At 32.5% G+C, this 23,565-nt stretch overlaps 1 protein-coding gene across 1 annotated transcript in view; it reads right to left on the bottom strand.

The window, feature by feature from the left end:
- Positions 1-3,306: 3,306 nt before the first annotated feature.
- The window catches only part of LOC149476548 (uncharacterized), a 328,274-nt gene continuing 308,015 nt past the window's right edge, over positions 3,307-23,565 (bottom strand). The window contains exon 2 of the mRNA XM_089711789.1: positions 3,307-8,342. Within this exon, the coding sequence (XP_089567915.1) occupies positions 6,400-7,908 (1,509 nt within the window). The 5' untranslated portion in view covers positions 7,909-8,342 and the 3' untranslated portion in view covers positions 3,307-6,399. The remainder of the gene's footprint in view (positions 8,343-23,565) is intronic.

Raw genomic sequence — 23,565 nt, 5'->3', positions numbered from 1 at the left:
TATTGATAAGCTCTACTTATTACGATATACCTAATATAATATACTTATTGATAGTTTACTATAATTTTATTTTGTTCAATGTATATCTTTTTATTTTTACCTTTATCAAGACCACGATGTATTAAGGTTGTAGTAACAGTGAAACGACTTTGAGGATTTGGACGTTCTCCCCGCGCTAGCCACGCACCCCCGCTTCATTTTTACGTGCGCAGAGCGTGATCCGCGCTATCGCAACTATCCGCTCGCGTCGCGTTCCGCAGCAGCTCGGGCATTTTTATTACCCGACTAAAAAGAAGGGTTATGTTTTTCGCGCCTATCTTTGTATGTATCTAATATTCTTTATACTCTGATATCTTCCGAACCACTGGATGGATTTCTTTAATTAGGGTATCGTTAGATTCGTCGTATTAGCCCAAGTTTTGTTAGATAGGTGACAAAAAAAAAGAAAAATGTGGGGTGCTAGACTAAAATACAAAAAAAAAAAATCTTTTTCTGCAATATGGGTATCAAATTAAAGGTATCATAATAAGGATTCCAAAAAAGTGTATCATGCTTTATTAGGTACCTACAATAATAAAACAACATAGATTTATTTTTGTTCAGTGATGATAGGTACATATTTGTGAACGAAATTTTAAGAGAAAAGCGCCTGAAAGAAATGCAATTTTATTAACATTGTAATTTTTTCAGGCGCTATTAAAAAACTTTATTTTACTTTTTTATACTGAATTTACTATTTTAATAGTTTAAAAAGGTACTTTATAGGGCGTGGAGTTGAGAGTCGTAAATTTTTTTGTGGTTAGCTATTGTCCTATGGAACCCAAATCTGAAATTTCACTTTGAGGATACTTTTAGTTTTTGAGTTACGAATTTTTGAAAATCGGAAAATAAGTATAGAAAGTTACTCCATCTTATTTTTGTTACGCATATTTATTGTTTTGACGTCAGAATGGCGGGACCACTTTGTTTATAGAATATCTTGAAATCCTGTTAGAGTAGAAGTTTTTTACGAAAGTATAAAATAGTACCTACTAATTATGCACTAAATTATAGGTACATAATTTTCAAAATGCCTGAGGAAGTCCCGCCATCTTGACGTAACGGGTATTTGGTGTAGGGCTTTGACCTACTAAGCTAATCAATGTGCTACTAAAAAGCATAAAATAAAAAAGTTGTTAAAAAACCCGACTGAGAAAAAAACAAGTTCAAAACAAGATTTCTAATAGAAAACTTAGTTAGTAGCAGGCGGGCACACATTCGCAAACATAGTTAAAAGAAAACTTATGTGAAACCACGCGCACGCACAAAATTGTCCAAAGAAAAATTGCACAAAATTGCCATCCACAATCAGGCAAAATACAATTTTAGAGAATGAGCAGCACAACCTCCTCGTCCGACAGTTCGAGCTACAGTGCCGCCCGTCGCCCGCGCACGGACCCGCTCATTTCATTTCATTTAGAAAACAGTGAATAATTATTTGTAGCTCAATAAGAACTTGCCTTGTCTCGTCAAACGTACAATTTATGACAAACACCTTTTAGAATATTATTGTGAAAGAAAAATAGCAAAACTCCATACCGTTTAGACGTAGTTACGAAAATTCAAACAAGAAATGCTCCACTTTGGAATATTTTTTCGGACATTATTTTTATAGATAGAATTATTTAAAACGTTCAAATTAAAGTTTAAGGTCTAATAAGTAACATATATTTTTTTTGGACATTTATATTCACTAACCGAAGAGTAGTTAGATGAAGAAAACAGGCATTTGGCAGTAAGTAGCCCCTTAAGGGAAGGGACTGGCTTTCTTAACACAGGCTATGCCTAGCAAGAGAGCCAGAGCCTCATAATCAATATTGTATATCCAAAAGGTGAAATAAAGATTTTTTTTTTATTTTTTATTAAAGGACAATAATGAGAAATGGCAGTTTTATTTACAACCCTGCAACATTCATTAATTATCTATTTATCACCTGTATTAAAAGTATAGAATTTTTTCTCAGTAAAAAAACAAGGTACCAATAATAAAGAAAAAAAAAAATGTTGTGTGGTTTTATGAAACCACGGTAAAAGTGAAACTGTTCGAACGGTTCCAAACACTGCTTTGTGTAGCGCATGTCGCGTGAAGTTCGGCTGCCGAGTAGGTATACCTACTCGGCAGCCGCGATACACGCGACATGCGCTACACAGACCAAAAAGTTTGAGACGATGTAATAAAAGTTTCACTTTAAAAACTAAACGTGTAGCGATAATGCCAACTTTGAAACATGTTATAGATAAAAATAAAATTAATTCGGTTTCCCACGGCCAATGTTAATTAGTTTAGATTTTTTAATGAAACAGACACTTCATTTTTATTTTGAATTTTATCATGAAAACTTCGACCGGTTTCATTATATCACCTGCAGATAATGTAAAAAACCGGTCGTAGTTTTATAAATTAGAACTAGTGCATTGTGTGGTAATAATACAAGTAGTATATATTATATCTCAAATCTCTGTAAAGTTATTTTATAAGCATTTATTATCTCTACTATATAAAAATAAGTCGGGTTTTCCTTCCTGACGCTATAACTCCAGAACGCAAGAACCGATTTCCACGGTTTTGCATTCGTTGGAAAGGTCTCGGGCTCCGTGAGGTTTATAGCAAAGAAAAAGTGTCTCTGGTGGCGAAACGGAGTTCGCCAGGTTTGCTAGTGTATTATAATTGACTCGTGAATGAATTATTCTACCAATGCCCGTGGCCCAGTGGGTTTTTCGTCGGTAGGAATCCAACATAACCCGTGGCTACTAGTTATTATTCTGTGCCCATGGCCCTTTCCTCGAAGGCTGTGGGTGTCTGTACCAGATTTACCCAATAAAAGATTATTATTTTATAGGCATTTTTAAAAGGATCCTTCTTGTGCTTATGTGGTAATTCCCGATATGTCTGTTCTGCCAATTTCATGTTTCAATCAATTAATGTAATTAAATCTTTTCATTTAATTACATTTTTCTATTTACTAAATTAATTTTAATATTCAAAAATGGAAAAGAATATGACAAAATCTTATAACTTGGACCGCTCAGTACCCATATATATATAGAGTTTTTATTCCGACTCAGGTTATGATGACTGATTAGTACGAGGTGAAAACAGGGGTCGGGACCCTGGCTTAGGCTCTATTCTTCGATTTTTCATATCGCCCAAATTCCCTTGAATGTAAGGAAGGGTAGGAATAATATGTATGAATGAGGGCTCAGTTTTGGGGTATTTGCTGCGGATTAGGTATGACTGGAAAAAATTATGGAGATTTAAACTCAAACTCAAACTCAAACATTTATTTATTCAATTAGACTACTATTTAGTAGCACTTTCGAATCGTCATTACATAGTATTTTTAACATTTACCACCGATTCGGAAAGCAGTATCTATGGAGAAGAATCGGCAAGAAACTCCATAGTTGCTCTTTTAAATAATGTCAATAAATTTACATAGTATGTAACTTATATCTACCTAACTACATAATATGCCAAAGAACTGTCCTGTGGTTTTTAAGCGACAACCCTCCATGGGTCTTTATCGTCCATATATTCCTGAATACTGTAGTACGCTCTCTGAACTAGTACATTTTTTATATAAGTTTTAAATTTAGAACTACTAAACTCTTTAATATTGTGAGGAATTCTATTGTATAAGCGTATACCTTGACCCATAAATGAATTTTTAACTTTAGCTAATCGGAAAAATGGCATTTCAATTCTATTCTTGTTCCTTGTGCCATAATCGTGTCTATCTCCTACTCTTGTGTGTAAGTCAGAGCTTTTGTGTACATGCAAAATATTATTAAATATATACTGTGATGGTACAGTAAGGATACCAGTATTCTTAAAATGATCTCTTAGTGAGTCCCGAGCACGTAAATTATATATAGAGCGAATGGCTCTTTTCTGTAAGATAAATATAGTTTCTATATCTGCAGCCCTGCCCCACAGTAGAATTCCATAGGACATAATGCTATGAAAGTAGCTGAAATAAACCAATCTAGCCGTATCTTCATCGGTGAGATGCCTTATTTTTCGGACTGCATATGCAGCAGAACTGAGCTTACCTGCAGCGGTGTTGACATGGGCTCCCCACTGTAGTTTCTCGTCCAATGTTAACCCTAGAAATACAGTAGACTCAGTAGGATGCAATACCTCCCCGTTCAAGGTAATATCTCTGTTCAACTTTTTTACATTAGGAAGTAAAAATTCAACACAATTGGTTTTTTTGGCATTTAATAATAAATTATTGGCAGTAAACCATTCAGATATGTGTAAAAGAGCACTGTTCACTTCGTCAACATTTGGGTCATGCCTATCCACATTAAAAATTAATGAGGTATCATCTGCAAACAGAACTATTTCACACCTATCCTGCAAATAATAGGGAAGATCATTGATATATACCAAGAACAAGAAGGGACCTAAAATTGACCCCTGTGGAACACCAATGTTAATTGACGCACCGCTAGAACGTTCTCCATTAACAACTACAGTCTGTATCCTATCATGCAGGTATGACGCTATGAGGTTCTGGGCTTTTCCTTTAATTCCATAGTGATTAAGTTTACGTAACAAAGTACAATGTTCAACGCAGTCAAATGCCTTGGAGAGGTCACAAAATATCCCTAGAGCATTTTTTGAGTTTTCCCATGCCTTATATATATGTGTTAGAAGTGCAACTCCAGCATCTGTGGTTGAGCGCCCCTTTGTGAAACCAAACTGTTTGGTGTGCAGTAAATTATTAGATGCAAAATGACTACTCAATTGGTTTAATATTAACTTCTCGAATACCTTACTTAATGTTGGTAAAATAGAGATAGGTCTATAATTGTTACAGTCTTCTTGATCGCCCTTCTTAAATAAAGGTATAACTTTACTAAGCTTTAGTAAATTAGGAAATGTACCATAGTCACAACACTTATTAAATATGGAAGCTAAATTTTTCGCAATATTTTCTATTATATTATTAACTAAATTTACGGACATTCCCCAAAGATCACAAGTATTTTTAAGATTAAGCGTCTTAAAGGCAGTAACAATATCATTAGCAGTTACGTGTCGTAATTCAAATAATGTACTGCACTTCGCAACATGGTCCCTCAAAAAGGTCTCTGCAAGTGCTGAAGACGAATTTAAACTATTAGTAATAGTAGCAGGGACACTACTGAAGAATTCTTCAAAAGCAAGCGCAACATCAGCACTTTTGTCAATAACCCTGTCATTATTTACAAGTTTTATGGTATTACTTGATTTGCTTTTACCCATTTCACCATTAATAATTGACCAAACTGTTTTAACTTTATTATCAGAGTCGCGTATTTTTTCTTTGATATACAAACGCTTTGCAGTGAAACAAACTTTTTTAAAAATTTTTGAGTAATTTCTAACATAACTAAGAAAAGATGGGTCTTTATTATATTGCTTCATACCATATAATTCATAAAGAACGTTCCTGCACCTATGTATACTAGCTGTCGCCCATTTACTAAATGGTAAATCCTTGGTAATATTTAAAGATTTAACTTTAAATATTTTTTCAAATTCTTTATGTACTAAATTAAAAAGATTTTTAAACATTTCACACGGACTATTAGGATAGGATTGATCATTTAGTACGGGCAGGTTTTTATTAATATTAATCCTAAATTTATTAATGCCTTCTTTAGTTATAGGCCTAACATTAATCCTTTTAAATGTAGGTATGCAATCCCATTCAAAAACTACTTTCTGGCCACAGTGATCCGAAGTCAATGTATTGAGAATATTTTTCTCTAAACAGATGCAGTCACAGTATATATTATCAATACAAGTTGCAGAAGTAGGTGTAATTCGTGTGGGTTCGTTAAAAAGTTTATATAGATTAAATGACTGAAACAAATTAACAATTCGTGTAGCCGTTTGTGTTTGTAAAAGTAAATCAATATTAAAATCACCACATACTATAACTTTTTTTTTACTCCTGCTTAGACGCTTTAATATTTCTTCCATGACTGTCTCAAACATATTATAGTCACTGGAAGGGGGTCTATAAACGCAAACAATAACATAACACTCCAGCTCCACACAGGACAGTTCAATGGTCCGTTCTACAGAAAGACTAACAATGTCAGTTCGTTCTTTACATTTTACACTATCATGTACAAAAATAACAGAACCTCCGTGAATAGCCTGTGTCCTAAAGTATATACTTTTTAATTTGTAATTTTCAATATTTACTAACGACTGACATTGTTTAAGCCAATGTTCTGTTACACAAAATATTTTAATATTGTTATCATTCAGAAACAATTCTATTTCTAACAATTTGCTAGCCAAGCCTTGAATATTTTGATGCACAATGGAAAAAGACTGCTTAGCTGTTGTCTTATATACTAGTTTAAATCTAGCTTAGGGCTAGATTGTATGTCTACACTTAATCTAGGTTGATGTATAAAATTACTACTACATAAAATTATAGTAGATTGATGGTCTGATACCGAACATGTACCAGACTGGTTAATATTATATGCTATTAACATAGCAAGTTCACGCTTATATCTATATGGCAGATACACTGTATTCTTTGTCAAAGTAAAAGATTTAATACATGAGTTAATGTCAAAGTAAATAAATGCATCACGATGATGATTTGTTAGGTTATACAATTTTAAATTCATATTATGAATTAATCTATTTTGTTCTTGTGTTAAACCAGGTAGGTATGGCAAGGTACACAACATAAATTTACATTTAGTATTACTACTAATATCTAACATTTTTTTTAATCCTACATCAATATCCTTATTATTTATATTTAAACTGTCCCCATATAATATAATTACAATATTATTCTTATTAAAGCTGAAATGATCCAGTGATTTGATTATATATTTAAATGAACTGTTAGGCGTACAAACATTAGTAACTTTAAGCCCTAAGTTGTTGAGCATAGCGCCAAATCCCTGACCAATATTATCTGACAACACAATTATTTCCTGCTTTGAAAGGTATTTAGTATTACTGGTTGGAATTGTGGTAGTGGGTTTAACACTATATATGTCTGTGTAGTCAGGCTTATGGGGCGACGGTTGCTCATTGTCATTGTTTGAACACTGACATACATATTTATTGGTCAGCGACTCAAAACGATCCATATTCTCATTGCTCAACTTAATAAGATAATCTGCCTCTTGTATATGCTCGTTAATTTGCATTTGGGCAGAAGAGTATTTCTGGTTCACATCAGTTAACATTTGACTTAAGGAGTCTATCTTCTCCTTAAGTTCAGTTGTTTCTACATCATATAAGATTTTATAGTATTCTAGATCCCTATGATATTTATCTAACTCCTGAACAAGGTTTATGTTGTCTTTCTTTAGTTGAACTATCTTTTTTAAAGAACTCTTTCTAACAATAGATTGCGTACGCTTGATGAACTTACTTATTCTAAGATATTTTTTTAACTTCTTATGCGAAGAGAAATTGATTTTTTTAAAGTTTATAGAGCCACTTAACTGTCCACATTCAATTAATTCATCATGAAGACTACTTGGTGTGTTGCATTGCCGCTTGGGATTGTCCTCTTGCGCTTCCATTAAGCTACATTCCAACTCAGCGATACGGCTGAGAGCTTTCTCATGGTCACTAGAGCACTGCTGGAAGCTGTCCACAACGTCTTGTAGGGCTTTGCACTTGTCTTCACTATAAATGTATTTCATGTGTAGTTCAGCCAGCTCGGCCTTAAGAAGAGAGTTCTTTTTTATAATTCCTTGAATCTCTAATTCACTTTCATCCCGCTCTTGTATGAGCTTTTCACATAAAGATTGTGAAGCTTTTAAATCATGGAGTGTAGCTTTTAATTTATTCTCCATGTCCTTAGCTACTGCCTTGCGGGTCAGCATGTTGTACTTTTAAGTTACTGAAACAGATGAAAGGAAATGTATGAGATAATTATTCCTGAATACTATTATGATAGAACTGAATGTTGATATTAAGTGATTAACGGTATGATGTAGTAAAGAGTAAAGAATAATATTGTCTGGGGCGATAAGTTTTTGTCTTCTAAATTGCTTCCAACTTGTCAAGCAAAGTGAGACGGTAACTTTTATGCCAATGTATTTATTGTGACGTAGCTCATTAAATATGAGCGGTGTTAGTATTACAAATGAATGTAGGTGTCGTTTATAATTAAATATGAAATTTTAAAACTAGTACTCCCCTGGTTTATTGGAGAAGATGTTTGAATTCGGATAACCGTTGACACGTTGACCTCCGCGTTATACAAAACGTTGCGTAGATCACATAGAAGGTGTGTTTCACAATTATTTTCACTTTTCTATCAATAAAATAGTTAATAATTACTAATATTTACTATTTTAGCACTAATTAATTAATTTTAATGTAATTTAAAATCAAAGTAGAACTAAAATGTTTATTAATTAAATATTAAAACTACTTTAAACGTGATTTTTAAATCGATTTATCAATACATAGTATAAAACAAGTCACTTTCCGCTGTGTGTATGATTTCTATAAATTATTATCTTTCAAACTACGCAACAGATTTTGATGCGAATTTTATACTAGATAGAGCGATTCAAAGTTTTTTTTTTTTTATTATAGACTATGTGCCAAATTATTATCGAAGTTATAGGCTAACTAATAATATTAACGCTAAATAATATCTATTATTTAGCGTTAATATTATATCTAGTGAATAGATTGCGTTTAAAATCCGTTAATTTCTAATCTTATATATAAAAATGAATCGCAAAATGTGTTGGTAAGCGCATAACTCGAGAACGGCTGAACCGATTTCGATAATTCTTTTTTTATTATATTCCTTGAAGTACGAGGATGGTTCTTATGTAGAGAAAACGTAAATATTATGTACCACGGGCGAAGTCGGGGCGGACCGCTAGTTGTACAGTAAGAGTATTGTACGATGCATTTTTTTCCTCGTGACAATTATAAAATAATCATAGAATAAATTAATTTTATATCAAGAATAATATGACATTTTATACAAAATGGTGCTAATTTGTCTACCTTATTCTCATAAAAATTATTTTAACCTGTTTTCCACTGCACTTAATGATAAGAAACAATATTACCTACTAAATAATATTTAAATATTATTATAATTTATAAATTGCAATATATCCGATGATGTGTTATGGTTTTATTCAACCGACTTAAAAAAAGGAGGAGGTGTATAATTCGACTGCAGGTATTTATTTTTGGGATTATAACTTCAGAACTTTCGACTGGGTGAACCGATTTTGATTATTTTTCTTTTATTTGAAAAATTGGGCCGGCTCAAAACCAACTTCTTCTGGACGTTTGGAAATAGTGAATTCTCGGCATAATACAAAATGATTTGTAAACTGACGCCGCCTTGTAAACGACGAAATTCTACACATTTTACAATGTACAAGTACATATTATTGTGCCATTAAAATTTTTGGGTAGGTTTTATATTGTAAGCCCTTCATAAATTATTATCATTAGTGAATATATTACAATTCTAATTAATTATAAGCTTATCATACTACTAGCTGTTGCCCGCAACTTCACCTGCGTGGAAAAGATAAACTTTCATGGTACAAACTTTCCTTCCCTATTTTATCCCCTTTAGGGTAGAACTGATGAAAATCCTCTTCTGCCTACGTCCTAACATCTACCTGCATGTCAAATTTCAGCCCGATCCGTCCAGTCGTTTGGGCTGTACGTTGATAGATCAATAGTCAGTCAGTCAGTCAGATTTGAGTTAAATATATTATGATTAAAAATGACATTGTTTTCCTCCTTATTTCATCGTCTTTTCTAACTTTAAACAAAACTTGAATTTACGAACTATTTTAAGCACTTTCCAATATCTATTTTGTCATTGTAAAGTATGTCAAAGTGCTAAGTTCCGTAACTTGGTGTTGTTCAATATAATAATAGGTTTCAGGCTTCAGTGCTTATAACTCTGTTGAAATAGTTTTCACTTTGTTATCTAGCTTCTATTTATAGAAAGAAAACTATTTAAAACTAGCTTCCGCCCGCGACTCCGTCCGCGCGGAAAAATTAAGATTTATATATTTCTACGTATTTTTCCGGGATAAAAAGTATCCTATTTTATGCCCAGGATAATAAGGTATAATTATACCAAGTTTCATCGAAATCGAACCGTTAATTTTTACGTGATGCCTTCACAAACAGAGAGAAAGACAGACAGACAGACAGACAAAATTTTTTTTAATCACATATTTGGGTTTGGTATCGATCCAGTAACACCCCCTGCTATTTATTTTTTCAATATTTTCAATGTACAGAATTGACCCTCTACAGATTTATTATATATACGTATAGATGTATAGATTACAAGCATTTTCAACGAGATTTTTAAATTTTTCTATTGGCGTGAGAGTAAAATTTTACGGTCATCATTTCAATACCGTGTCATGGAGTAAGGCGACGATTTTTATCTTTGAATTTTGCCAAAGAAGTTTCACTCCTGACACGTGTGCTCGCACGCTCTCTTTTATTTAGGTAGGTACACTACGCATTCGATCCGTTCTCCGTTTTCGAAAATTCTATTCCACTTTTTTATCAATATACGTAAGTAGATAAATTCAATGTTCGTCTCTATCTGCTTATTAGCGGTGAAACAATTAAACAAAAATATTTTTAATTACTAAGTATAATAATTATTATTTTGTATTATGTTCATTTATTAATTTCTTCATTTGTATCATAAAAATGGAAGATTGTTTTGTTTGTTGTTAGTTTATTCCGATATAACTCAAAACTACTAGACAAATTTTGATTATTCCTCTACCATTAGACAGCTCTTTATTCTATCTTTATCGCGTAGCATAGACTATATTTAATGCCCAGATCAACCCGTACGAAGCCGGTACGTCTAGTGCAATATATCCAGAAAGGGTTAGCCGATCTAAATTACCCCACACGATTTTAAAACGCGATAAATCGAACCCAAAACTTCCGAAGTAATTTTCATAACCCCACATAAAGTAAACTATTCACGAGCCGATAAACCGTTTAATATTCTAATTCGTACCTTATTAAACGAGACAATAACGTGAATGGCATGGTTTATTAACTTATTACACCCCTTATTATTGCCAGTTTATTGTAAATTAATAGATATTGGTTATTGTTAATTAGTTTTGTGTCGAGGGTTTTCTGTTCATTACGTCGTAATCTGTGTTTTGTAGAATTAATTACATATGTGTGTAATTTGTAATTTCTTACATTATATTAATTGTATGCTTACGATATGATAGTTTTAGATTATCTTGGTTTCCATACAAATAAAAATTGTCAGAAATGTAATTTCAAACTGTATTAAATTCGAATAATTTTAACTAAGCAAGAGTTTTCCAAAAGAGAGAAGCTCTCCAAAAGAAAATCTATTGTTAATTTGCATGTATTCCCATATGAGTGACATTCTTGTTTTTTTTTTTGAAATTTTTGTCCTTTTACTTTCAGTAATTTGATTATTTTCTCCTCCTTATTTCAATGATATCAATGCAATATCGAGTAATATACAAATAAATAACTGTTATGTTAACATCTTACTAATTTTCCTCAAGCGAATGACTCTCCTATAACATTAACTCATATTATAAAAACAAAGTCACTTTCTCTGTTCCTATGTCCCTTTGTATGCTTAAATCTTTAAAACTACGCAACGGATTTTGATGCGGTTTTTTTTAATAGATAGAATAATTCAAGAGGAAGGTTTTAGTATATAATTTATTGGGTTTTAGACAAAGCGGGCGAAGCCACGGGCGGTAAGCTAGTAATATAATAATCTTCATTGATCAGCCTGGTGTTTCTAGCTCTATAACAGACTATACTAGACATTGAACCAAAAGTAATTGTTGCTAGCAAAGCACACAATTCTCGAGTTCTATACAAAATAGATGAACACAATATAATGGGCCCTCTTCACAATGGGCAGCGTTGGGCGAGTAGTCACCATATCGTAGAGGGCCTAAATGTCTATGATCGGCCGTCATTGCAGATGTTTATTCATCGCCGTAATGGCGGCAAACGTCGACGATCATTTGTTGGGCCAACGCTGCCCATTGTGAAGAGGATCCATTACATACATTGGCATAGGCAATCGACGGTTTCGCGAACATAAAATTGGTTCGTGTTCTGTAAGCCAACTAGATGTAATACTATTTGTATGTATGTACGAAGGCTAAGTGTATTGAAGTTGGTACGATTAGGCAAATGTACCTGAATGTTTTAGTATTGGATCGTAATGAGAGTTATCAACCAATCTCTAGTACAGAAGGTCTAACGTGATAACGTATTCTTAAATTAATAGCAAACGCAGGGATCTATCTTATTCTTCTTATATATAAAAATGAATCGCAAAATGTGTTGGTAAGCGCATAACTCGAGAACGGCTGAACCGATTTCGATAATTCTTTTTTTATTATATTCCTTGAAGTACGAGGATGGTTCTTATGTAGAGAAAACGTAAACATGTACCACGGGCGAAGCCGGGGCGGACCGCTAGTATCATATAATATTATGATGAAATTATTGTAAGGAAGTCTTTATTCACCAGTATTAACCTTTTTTGTCAAGGTCAATTCATCAGATTGATTTTTATTATAGGTACTGAATTGTATTAAATTTCGGAATAGACTTTCTCCATTGTGATGTAGAATAAGTATGATGGTGATATCGGTATGAATAAAGCCTTCTTATCATTCCTGGAGAGAACCTAAATAATATACGAATAAAGATTTAAATCTGTTGGTCTTTGTTGCGTGAAATAATTAGGTCAGAAGAAGCAAGATAGTGGCATCAATTTTGATTTTATCTATAGCAAAATATAAAACAAAAGATTAACGACAAATTATGATCTTAATTAAATTCTACTTAGGGCCGATATTTCAATGCTTGGTTAAAACTTATCCGTCCAATAAAGTATTACACGAAAATATTGAAATGTCACGTACCTAAACTGTCAAATACGGGAAATTAGAATACGTTTTTAAAATGGTAGTTTTATACATTATCGACGAATAAGTTTTAACCAAGGATTGAAAAATCGGCCCTTAATCTTATAAAAACAGGGAATATTCTAATTGTTTTTTTATTTTATTTTATATACTTTGCTGTTAAATTTAAATAATTAAATACTCTTGCACATTCATTCACAAACACATAACAAAACTTGGAGAATCACTTGTGCAGTTATGATTCTAGCACCATGTAAACATCGAATCGTTTACCGATTAAACAATTATTCGATTTCAGAATCCAATCGGTGCATCCAACGTTCACGTAACGCTTATCCTGTGATAATCGAATAATCGAATTAGCACGTATCGAATCGAGATAATCGTTTTGTCGTTGATTATTAATGTTTGTTCGGTTTTGTTTGAGTGCAACAGATTATATTGGTTTTGTGTATGTGCATATCTTGAATAGTTTTTGATTTTGTTCAATGAACGTTTGATGCGTTCTTTGATTGGTTTAGTGATGAATCGATTATTATTAATTTTATGTTGTAACTGTATTTTTGCAGTATATGGCTATCTGATTAAGCGTATCAGTGTATATTGCTTAAAAAAAACTTAAATGTGACTCCATATAATAACATTTACCTAATTACAATTACTTTGTAACACTTATTTATTCTTATACACGACTGTCATAATAATTATGTTAAGTATTTTTTAAATCTTAATAATTATTGTTAAGTTTGTCTACATTGTAAGAAAAATATCACAATTTAAATTTATACTAATATTAAAAAGCTAAAGAGTTTCTTTGTTTGTTTGAACGCGCTAATCTCAAGAACTACTGGTCCGATTTGAAAAATTCTTTCGGTGTTGGATAGTACATTTATCGAGGAAGGCTTATAGGCTATCATCACGCTAAGACCAACAAAAGCGGAGCAACGTGGGTAAAACCGCGGAGTGCAGCTAGTAAAATATAATATGTGTTATAGCCACGTTATGTTTCTTTGAAATATTTCTTATTTGAATAACAAAATAAAGGATTTAATCATCTTTTATTCCTGTTAATTGTGTTTACATAATCGTGCATTTATTTATAATTTAAAGCAATTTAAACACGCCAGTATCCTTATAAATTATTCGCATTACGAGGTTTTGACAGAGCGGAAATTGAGTGAGGTACCTGGAATAAACCCTTAAGGATTAACTGGTAAATCAGAATATGTATGCGACATATTTGGTATTACGAATATCTATATTACTTAGTATAATTTACTAGGATACTACCGGCTTATATTGCGTTGTCTAAACCGTGACGAATAATGTACTAAAACCACTCTATCTATTTAACCCATTGAGCCCCAAGCGGCCTGATCGGTCCCAGACACAATAGATTTTCTATTGTGTCTGTGGTTCCGGGGCCTGAGTTATTAAAAAAGGAACCAAATCTGTTGTATAGTTTTTAAGATACGTAGGGACAGACAGAAAGCGGGCAGCGACTTCGTTTTATATTCTGTACTTATTTAGTGGTATGTAGTTGACCCAGCAATCAAAGGTTTGACAGGCCACCCTTATCAGTCAGGGGTATAAAAATAGTTTACGAACTTAGGAACTGCCAAAAGTAGAACAAATCTTACAAATCTGTGAAACCGTTTTGGAAGAATGTAGTTACATCATGTGTATATTTTGTTACTAGCTGCTCCGCGCGGTTTCACCCCCGTGGCTCCACTCCTGTTGGTCGTAGCGTAATGATATATAGCCTATAGCCTTCCTCGATAAATGAGCTATCTAACACCGAAAGAATTTTTCAAATCGGACCAGTAGTTCCCGAGATTAGCGCGTTCAAACAAACAAACAAACAAACTCTTCAGCTTTATAATATTAGTATAGATATACAATTTAAAGAATTTTAGGTATTAAAGACGACATAAGTAGGTATATCTACTTACTTTCTTGTTCATCTTCTAGGAATTGAATAATAAACTATTTCTTTAGTTTCTTTCTAAGTTTTTGTAGGTACCTTATGTGTTTATATGATTTATGAAAAATGGTTAAAACTATAAATTTTCAATTAATCACGTAACAATTTATTACTTACACTTGACACATAACCGGTAAAACTCAAACTCAAACATTTATTTATTCAATTAGACTTCTTCTAGAAGCACTTTTGAATCGTCATAACTCATAACATATTTTTAACATTTACCAACTATCCCAATTCCAAAAGCCATAGCTTGTATCCGAATTCCCGTAAAACAATCTAACTTGCAATTTTAATTTTCACTCCTATAAAGTAGCTACATTTTGCTGATGGGAAGTAAAGCGCTACAAAGGCTTTGCTGCTACGGACACCCGTAGCACGCTTCGTAGGGCTGTCACTGTTTTGAATTTTTATATTTGTTTTGTTTTGATTGGTAAACGGGTTTTTTGTGGATTATAATATAGAGTCGTGAATGATTTTAAGGTATGTTTATCGTCTTGAAATCTTAAAAATGATGTTCGTACATTTTACTAATCGGAAGTAAAGCGCGACACAAAGGCGTTGCTGCTACGAAGCGCTACGTGGGGCTGTCACTGTTTGTTTTGAATTTTTATATTTGTTTTGTTTTGATTGGTAAACGGGTTTTTTGTGGATTATAATATAGAGTCGTGAATGATTTTAAGGTATGTTTATCGTTTTGAAATCTTGAAAATGATGTTCATGCATTTTGTATCAAAGGTTTTGCTGCTACCACCAAGGCTACCACACTCGTAGCACGCTACGGAGGACTGTCACTGAGGGTTTTGAAATTTTGATTTGGTATTGTTTTGCTTGAAAAAGATTTTGTGGATAAGGTATTTGTGATACGTTTAATTGTTTGGATATTATGTAGTTGTGAATTTTATGGAATCTGATTCAAAAATGATGTTTTGAAGTGAATGTTGAAATTGCAGGTCGACGATTTAAAGCTAAGTTAAAATTTAAAAGTAAGGCACTTTAATCATAACATATTGATATTATGTACTATCTATTTAACAGTGAAATTATTAAAATCTTTTCGTTATTATACAATGTGGCTGAAATTTCATTTTAATATACTCGTGCCAACCCTACAAACACTAAGGCGTCTAACACGAATAATAAATATATATTAGTTCCTCAGCTACATAATTATGAGTACAATATACTAGCTTGTTTGTAAACATTTCGATTTATTAGATGGAGTGCAATATTGCTAGTTTAAGCAGCATAGTGCAAACATTTGCTTTATTGTAGTAGAAGTTGATTACTTTTATATAAGACTGAATTTTGTTTAAGCTTTTTAATAGGATTGTACGATAAAGACGTAAATATAACAAATAGATATAGGCACAGATTTGATTAATACATAAGTACCTACTACCTACTAATGTTATTAATTCGAAGTTATTTATGGTTCTGTGTTACGTTTTTACAGCTTAAATACAACACCGATGTGGATGAAATTTGGAATGAAAATAGTCTAATATACCTATAATGCTATTATTTGTTTTAAGCATCCCCTAAAGGACAGGATGCATGAAAGTTTTTCCTCTAGTTTTATCCACGGATGTAACACACAGCTTCTATAGTCTAAAATCTGCTATAAATTTTACCGAAGTACAAACGTAGTTAAAATCAATATTGCCTACATTTGCGAACTGTTTCTATGCTGACTGCGACCAAAAAAAGCCGATAGGACATTGCAGATGCCGAGTGCTTTTAATTTGCCCATAGCTTGGTTTTAACTCTGGATGAGCTAAAACGAAGTGGATTATTTTTGGAGACTACGGATTGATTTTTGTTGCGAGTGTTCTGAATTAAGATGCTTCGAAACAGATTGTATCAAGCTTCAACATTGTTAAAAAGGTTATTAAATTATTAGAACAGTAGAACGATCTCATACTTGTAAATATTTTAAAACTAGAGTTATTTCATATTTTTAGTTCATGAGTTCATATTGTGACATGTTTGATAATAAATAAATAATTAATTCAGAAATATGATTTCAGCTCATAAGTAGTTACCTACATACATAAATAATTACTCAATTATCACTACATAGTATAAAACAAAGTCGTTTTTTCTGTCCCTATGTCCCTATGTATGCTTAAATCTTTAAAACTACGCAACGGATTTTGAAGCGGTTTTTTTGTAATAGATAGAGTGGTTCAAGAGGAAGGTTTTAGTATATAATTTATTAGGTTTTAGACAAAGCGGGCGAAGCCGCGGGCGGAAAACTCATTATCGTTCGCTAACGCGGAATCGCTGACCACATAATATTGAAATTCTATTACCTAACTTGAACACAGTACAAAACCAATACAGATCAACATATTCATCTGGAACCGAATCGACAAACCATACGAATAAAAGCTGATCGGCATTAAATGTTAACGATGAACCGACAAAATGCGCCTTTGAAAAATCTACGTGACATCTAGCGAGCTATCCAAAACGTGTTTCGAATACAAATTTGGTACTACCACGAGTTTTCAGTCATCTTACTCGATTGCAAGATTGTATAAAAAAGTACTACAGCGCCCCTAGCGGTCACTTAAACAACTAATTTCGGTATTATGAGTCGGCAAAAATCCGATCGAAATCTTACTGTGTAAACAGATTGTATGAAAAATTATACAGTGAATCTAGCGTCGCTTTTTTTTTATTTATTGGTAATAGGGAAGCGCTTGACCACAATCTCGCCTGATGTTAAGCTGAGATGTGGTCTAAGATGGAACGCGCTTCCCTAGAAGGTACCTGTTCACTCCACGCTTACGCTTCAGTAGTGTAAACTGATACGTAGGTAATCATTTAGTAAACTGATTCAGGTAGAGATAGAAACCTATCGATACTTACGGCTAGCGTGTCCTGTCATGTAGCTAGCGAAAATTATACAGCGCCTCTAGGTCACTTAAAAACCTGATTCGAGCAGTTATAAAGTAAAAACCTATTGACATTTTTAGGCTAGTGTTTCCTGTCTTGTAGAGTAGGTATTCAATTTTTTTGTTTAAGGAAGCTCTTGGTTAGCGAACATATAGTCTAAAATGGTGCGCTTCCTTAGAAAATACCTGTTCACTCTAATCTTGAAAATTCGAAGATTTTAGATAATTAAATTAGTTCCATGAGTAGCTCATTTGAAGGACGCTCTCGAGAAATAATGTTTCGATTTTAAATTAGTCGCTATCGAATGCAATAAACGAACGCAAGATTCGACTTGTAACTCATGGTACGGACTTCAGACTTACCTGTCAAATTGTAATATGTATATCCTAAAAGTGAACAGTTGTTTAATGCGGTTGAATGCTGCGTTTAAATGGGCGTATTATCGAATCGATAGGATAGATATAGTTCCATTACTTATGGTCGGTATCACAACTGTAGGATATGTTCTGCCCCCCTAGTCAAGTGGTTTTCTGTTAGCGTAGCGTTCAATAGAATAGACTACGAATGTATGAGATTGACGTAAGCTGTAGATAAACGTATCTATAGCTTACGTCAATCTCATACATTCGTAGTCTATTCTATTGAACGCTACGCTAACAGAAAGCCACTTGACTAGGGGGGCTGTTTAATTTATCTGCCAGTTTAAATGACAATTTATGCACGAAAATATGCGTCAGGAAGTGTTATACAGACAAGTTTTTTCTGTTTTATAAGATTTATCTAACATGCAAATAACAGGTATACTTTTTTTGTACCTATCTGAGTATTAAATCCCACGTCTTCAAGTGGGTGAATTCATTTAAAAAACTATTTAACTAATTTATTTTCTGAAAGATGACAGCAAGGATTTCTATGGATTTTCCTCAGAATTTTCATTCAGAGATCTTTTATTAGTTTCCTTTGATTAATTATCGAACCCACGACCTTTCATTTCAACACCCACGGGGTAACCACGCAAAATGGTAGGTCATTATAGTCTAGGATCCGAATTAGGATCGACCTTCACTCATCTGATAACCAGATGAGATTTATTTTTTATCAAATAATATAATTTACAAACAAATACGCCTATTATTTTTATTTTTGACTAGCTGTGCTCCGCGCTACGCTCCTTTTGGTATTAGCGTGATTATATAATATAGCCTATAGCCTTCCCCGATAAATGGGCTATATAACACCGAAAAAAATTTTCAAATCGGACCAGTAGTTCCCGAGATTAGCGCGTTCAAACAAACAATCAAACAAACTATCCAGCTTTATAATATTGTATATAGATAAAAATCACTAGAATAGTTTTTTATAACGACAATATACAAAAAGGATGTTTTCAATGTCAGAAAATAAGTTTAAGTATGAATTTGTTCGTTCATTTACAAACTAATAAAACCGACGGCTAGAAAAATGTCACGAAGTCTGGCTCGGGTCAGATGCGAAGAGAATTCTGTTATTTCACTTGCAATTTGTATGGAAATTTCGTAGTTTTTGAAGTTTCAATTATTTAAAACATAAAGAAGAATATTTACAGACTAACAAATTACTATTTTTGTCTTTAGTTAACAATTATGATAATAAAGAGAAATCTCGTTAATTTATTTAACACAAAGAGAGGTGAAACTAAAATTTATCATGGATCCAATTACACTTTTGTTTAAATTGATAATTTGAATTTGTATTCATACTGATAACATTTTAATAGTATTTTTTACAAATATCAAAAATACGCATTTTATTACTTAATTCAGACAAAAAGGTATCGTTATTTGATAAAACATACTCAATTCCAATCAAAATGCAAGTTATACTTATAACTATACATAAATATACCAATTATTTTTTTAGCCTATAACACATTATAACAACCTAAGAAACATACTCCAAGAGCTGCCGTACAAAATACGTTACATATTTCAAGAATTATAAGCATTGCGAGCTAAATCTAAAATTCAGAAATCCATTCAAACATTCTAAGTTCAACACGAGAGCCTTTTGGGACGGGAGCTCATTTCGCTTGCATCCGCTTCTGTACTGGATATTTATAGTCCAAGAACTAGTTACATTTTAACTACCTATCACACCTACTACCTAACACATACTATTAATATTAACTGTGCCTTCAATCAAGTATTGCTTTAGCTCATGTGTTATTCTGGTTTGCAAGCAATATTACTGTAAATTTTCATCCAAATTCGTCTAACGATTTTTTCGTGAAAGAGTAACAAACATACATACATCCAACATTTTCATTTATAATATTAGTAGAAAGTGAAAGTAATTCGTTAGTTTGTTTCTCTTTCAAGTTGCAAATATTTTTTTTGTCTGGAAATAGAAAGGAAGCTAGAGACTGACATTATAGGCTACTTCTTAACGCGGTAAATATCTCATGTCTAAAATAAAAACGTATTCGTCTCTTAGACTATATCCGAGTGCACGGTTAAATATTGACCTTATCATAGCACACGGTATTGAAGTAAAATTAAACAAGATATAAAAATGTTCCAAGACATTTTATAAGAATGTGAGGCAAATATAGTTTTCTGTATCTCGACTTAGTCGTAAATCCCTTAAGAAAAAGGAGAACTCTACTATGCGTATATACTTACCAATATCATAGTATATGTAAATAACGTTAATGATAAATATTAAATCTAATATAATAATATAATATATTATAAAGGCGAAAGTTTGTAAGGATGTATGGATGTATGGATGTTTGTTACTCTTTCATGTAAAACTTCTGAACCGATTACAATGAAATTTAGCACACATATAGAGGGTAACTTGGATTAACACATAGGATAGTTTTTATCCCGGAAATCCCGCGGGAACGGGAACTATGCGGGTTTTCCTTTGCAAACGCGGGCGAAGCCGCGGGCGGAAATCTAGTATATTATAATATATTTGTAGCTTATTAATAAACTTACCTACAAATAAATTTGAAATAGTTTTTCTTGTTAACCTCAAACACCATGGCACCAAGCAAAGCATACATATTATGTAACTAGATTTCCGCCCGCGGCTTCGCCCGCGTTTTCAAAGGAAAACCCGCATAGTTCCCGTTCCCGTGGGATTTCCGGGATAAAACCTATTCTATGTGTTAATCTAAGTTACCCTCTATTTGTGTGCTAAATTTCATTGTAATCGGTTGAGTAGTTTTTACGTGAAAGAGTAACAAACATCCATACATCCATACATCCATACTTACATACTTTCGCCCTTATAATAGTATTAAGATACATAATATATTAGACGATCTATGCCCATATATATTCTTTAATATCCTACTTTGAAAAATATTCATAATAACATAGATTATTTAAGACGCATTCATTTCACCATCACAATTCCGTATCGACATCAATCTTTATTTTTTAAACGAAATAACTTCGAACGATGCATCGGAACAGGCCCATATATTTTGCAATATTTTCATTCAAACTAAACCAAGTCAATTTGAACTCTACTCCCTTCAAATAGAGGTCATAATAAAAGTTTATACATTCATCCCTGGAGAGAAATAAATAAGTTCTATAATATATTACTGAAACTTTAATAGCGAACGGGTTTAATCATGAAAATTATTAAAAACTGCTAAAGGCGTGTTTTCTTTATTGTATTCCTGTCATATAAGTGCTTACTGAAAAATTAATTTAAAACCGCACTTTTCACAGATGTACTTATTTATTCGTTTAAACGGAATTTTGATTTAAATAAATCTCAATTTTAAAATATAGGTAGGTACATGAAATGTTTACGTAGAATGTGCAATTATTTGCTGAGAATGCTTGTGGGTAGGTATTATTTTGTATTTTGCTAAACTTATAATAAACTATAATTAATATAAATAATTCATTGTGCTCATTAAAAGTAGTTTAAAAAAGGGGATTTTAACACATTTTATTTGACTCAAAGATTTTAAATCCTTTAAAATAGAACAAATAAAAATTAATTTCGAAATATAAAAAAGTAGGTACTCAATAATTATAGTTGAAGATTTAAAAAATGATACATTATAATTATCACAGTATTTTTAAGAGCTGTTTAGTTAGTGTTAGTGTTTACACTTCTAATTAATATTAGGAGCATTGAAAATTTAATTAAATTTTGAAATATAGATAAATAAATAGTCTACACGAGTAGAGCCAGGACGAACAGCCAGTATAAATAAATTAACGCATTATCTTCACAACACACGGATTACTGTGTCTACATATTATTGCATATTATCTTTTGATCCGTATTTACGGTAACCCACGTGAAGCCGCGTGATACAGCAGTATTATTTATTCATTAATTATTCCTTCATTAATTACTACGTAGAGGAAACAGGCAAGTAAGTATTTTGGGTGTTTGTAATTGGAAACATATAATTTTATCAGTGACATATAATATTTGTTTTCCTTTCTGTTGATATAATATTAACAAATACCCATATTATGTTCTATTTTTCACGACATTCATCTACCTAAAATTTTTTATGCATGGTAAATTAGGTTTAGGTAGTGTAAAATAAGAATCATTTACTAACATAATTTACTAATATATTTTAATATTATTATACTTAGGGCCGATTTTTCAATCCTTGGTTAAAATTTATCCGTCCAATAAAGTATTACACGAACATTTCAAAATGTCACCTGTAAACTGTCATAATTATTAATATACGGACAATTAGAATACATTTTTGAAATGGTAGTTTAATACGTTATTCGATGAATAAGTTTTAACCAAGGATTGAAATTCAGCCCTTAGGATAATATAGGATTATATAATTAGCAAGAATGATTTAGCATAATTTTGCGTTCTATAAGTCTAATTAACTCTATCAACAATGTGTAGTCCTATCTATAGGTTTATAGATACTTTCATTAAGAAATAATATTAATAAAGGTACATAAATAACGTTATCCTAATCCATGATTAAACAATAACCCCGTATAAACTAATACAGAAAACCGCTGAAAAAGTTGCAAGGCGTAACGTAATCTCAATGGTATCTAACCACAACCGAAATTCCACTCAACGGCTCCCAAATTAGAGTCGATTATTGAATGTCTCTTGGTAAATCATTGCTGGCTTGAACAGCAATTCAGCTAAGGGTCGATTTAAATTTCAAATACGCTGTTACTGAGGAGGTTAGGAATGAATGGAGTCACATTAACCGTCTTGCCGCGTTATATCTATACTGCTGAATGAAGAAATCTTAAGAGGTGTAATAGATTGAGCTAATAGTAGAAATATTGATGCAGGATTGTTGTATTAGATTTCTTAGTGGTAATTGATAAGGATTTTACATAGGTGCATACATCAGGTAGCCCACCTGCCCCTTTGCTTGTTCTGACATAAAAAAAATACTTTACAATACTTTAGCAGTATGTAAAGTCCCATGTCCCCTAGTGGGGTAAGGAGCAGACGTATATCTGTTTCACTGATCGATTTTCTTTAGGGCCAAGTAGGTGATCAGCCTTCTGCGGCCTGCCAGACCGAGACATTTTTTTTCTTCGTCTCCACGGGGAATCGAACATAATTGATTTTATTTGATTTACTATGAAATATAAAAGACTAGGTTTTCCCGCATTGCTTCGCTTTTATTGTTCTTAGCGTAATGAAAACAG

Source organism: Colias philodice, chromosome 27 (assembly GCF_061535455.1).
Source record: "Colias philodice isolate Cphi_HAF_F1 chromosome 27, ilColPhil1 Martin Lab GWU primary, whole genome shotgun sequence".
In the NCBI taxonomy this organism is placed as follows: domain Eukaryota; kingdom Metazoa; phylum Arthropoda; class Insecta; order Lepidoptera; family Pieridae; genus Colias; species Colias philodice.
Note: the sequence above shows the minus strand (reverse complement) of the source record. Positions and strands in the feature narration are given on the sequence as shown.